Source organism: Sinocyclocheilus anshuiensis, unplaced genomic scaffold (genome assembly GCF_001515605.1).
Source record: "Sinocyclocheilus anshuiensis isolate Anshui unplaced genomic scaffold, SAMN03320099.WGS_v1.1 scaffold376, whole genome shotgun sequence".
Lineage (NCBI taxonomy): Eukaryota > Metazoa > Chordata > Actinopteri > Cypriniformes > Cyprinidae > Sinocyclocheilus > Sinocyclocheilus anshuiensis.
The window spans coordinates 27,497-29,601 of NW_015558600.1; the positions used below are offsets into that span (position 1 = coordinate 27,497).

General features: G+C 43.1%; 1 protein-coding gene across 1 annotated transcript in view; it reads left to right on the forward strand.

Annotated features, from left to right (window-relative positions):
* The window catches only part of tubgcp6 (tubulin gamma complex component 6), a 27,221-nt gene continuing 25,116 nt past the window's right edge, over positions 1–2,105 (forward strand). Inside the window, exons 1-3 of the mRNA XM_016475901.1 lie at positions 1–136; positions 596–1,391; positions 1,477–1,640. Of these exons, the coding sequence (XP_016331387.1) occupies positions 630–1,391; positions 1,477–1,640 (926 nt within the window). The 5' untranslated portion in view covers positions 1–136; positions 596–629. The remainder of the gene's footprint in view (positions 137–595; positions 1,392–1,476; positions 1,641–2,105) is intronic.

The following is a 2,105-nucleotide window of genomic DNA, read 5'->3' on the forward strand; positions in this document are numbered from 1 at the left end:
TAGCGCGGCGGTCAAGGAAGCTTAGCTTGTGCGTGTTTATGCGCACCAAATTCTTATTGTTTTATTACGAATAATATTTATTCACTGATGTGGAATAAACATTTGCAGCTCGGACAGCTTAAGCTCGAATTCCAACGTGAGTAAAAGATCTTAGACACGTATATGTGAGCGTGATGGCGTTTGTACGCTGCAGTTGCGTTTGTTTACTGCCTTCAGTATTGAATACGGCAAATAAAATGTTTTATCTGCTAAATAAACCAGTTATGAGTGTAATAACCTTAAATATTCATATATATGAATGTATTTCATCTGCTGTGGCTGTTGGGTTTGGATCATGTATGCTTCATTTATTGAAACGGAAAGATATAGCAAATAACATAATAGTAAATGTAAGATGTTAATATAATATTAAATATTTCAGACGTAAATATTTATTTATAGAACTAGAAGATACACAAAATATAATTTATACCTTTCCTAAGCTCAAAGTCACTTTATTTAGTTAAGGACAATTGATACTGTGCATATTCTCAAGCAATTAATTATTGTATGAATTTCATGATTTCGTGACGTTAATATAGTTTGTTTTGCGCAGGTCTGTTGCATCTTGATCGCGCGCTCTTGCTGAGATGTCTGGTTGCCAAGGCAACAGCGGCAGCATCACGGGGCTGCTGGGTGCGCTCTGCGACTGCGGCCTTTCCGGGTTGTCATGGAAACGCCGTGCTCTGGGCGCAGCATCCCGGGAGTCTGCGCGTCGGTCCCTTCGCAAGCGTGCGTACGGTGCGCTTCTCGCTGGACTCTTCCAGGATGGGTCACCCAAACCGCCACTGAACGCCCTGGCGAACACACCCTCCCATAATAAAATACTGATGATCTCGTTCGACCTGCGCGTGTCTGGCCACAATGAGGAGGCGGAGAGGTTGGAGGAGCTCCTGAGTCAGCTACGGGACAGGGCGGACTCCTCGGGACTGTCCGAACTCGATTCTGTCCTGGAACTCCTGGTGCAGCTGGCCGGGTCCGTGACACCTCCCCCTCTGTCTTTCAGTCGTGACTATATGCGCCGGGAACGTCCCGTGCAGCGCAGACCACCATTGGGCGGGTACCTGAGCCGGGACATGCAGCGGCTGGAGGAGAGGGCGTGGTCTTTGATCTGTGGTGAGGAATGGGGCGTTTTTGGGGGCATCTGTAGGACCCTGAGCATCATGGATGCTCCGCCAGGCACTGGGCTGCTCGGACTGGGACGCAGACAGGATACCGAGCAGAGGTTTGAAAGAGAGACCCGACTGTCGCTGTTTGGTGCCCTACAGCACTCCAGAACAGCAGATATGGACGTCCGTCTGGATCTGCCGCCCGTTCCAAGCAACGCAGACCTTACTGGACTCAGTATACGGGTGAAGATACTAAATTAGTATCAATACTAGTATTTTCTCCTAAAAACGGTCCTCTCTGGTAGCTTATATGCTCTTGTTTCTGCAGGTTCCTCTGTGTCTGGATCAGTCTGACGATGAAGGCTTTCAGTCCGCCTCTAATCTGACTCCAGATTCCCAATCCGAGCCGAGTCCCAGCCCTGAGATCGACGTGTGGGAGGCCCTGCGGACATTCGTGCCTGGAAGACGACGCTGTTGGGAGAACATTGGCTGGTAAGAGAGAGAGTCGAGCAGGCTAGTATGTAAACATCTGCTCTGACTGACAGTGGTTTGATTAATGATTTTTTCAAATCTGCATCAAAACACTTAAACTGAATTGACCAAATATTGATTTAGAATTACTTTCTAAAATACATTATAGATCAAAAAATTTTAAACACTGACTCAATTTACGTATTTCAAAAACCTGGTCTAAAGGCTTATTCTTAAATGTTTGAAATTAGTTTTGTAGACAATATAGTTAACTAAAACTGAAACTAAAATTAAAACCATTGAAAAACATTTATTACTTGAAGTGAAATAAATATTACAATTAAATAAAAATATAAATTAAATAAAATATAAAATTCCAGCTAGTTGCCAAGGTAATATTTCTCAATTTAATTTAGTTTAACTTAATGTACTAAAATGACTAAAACTGAAATAGAAATGAATAAAAACTATATATATATATATATA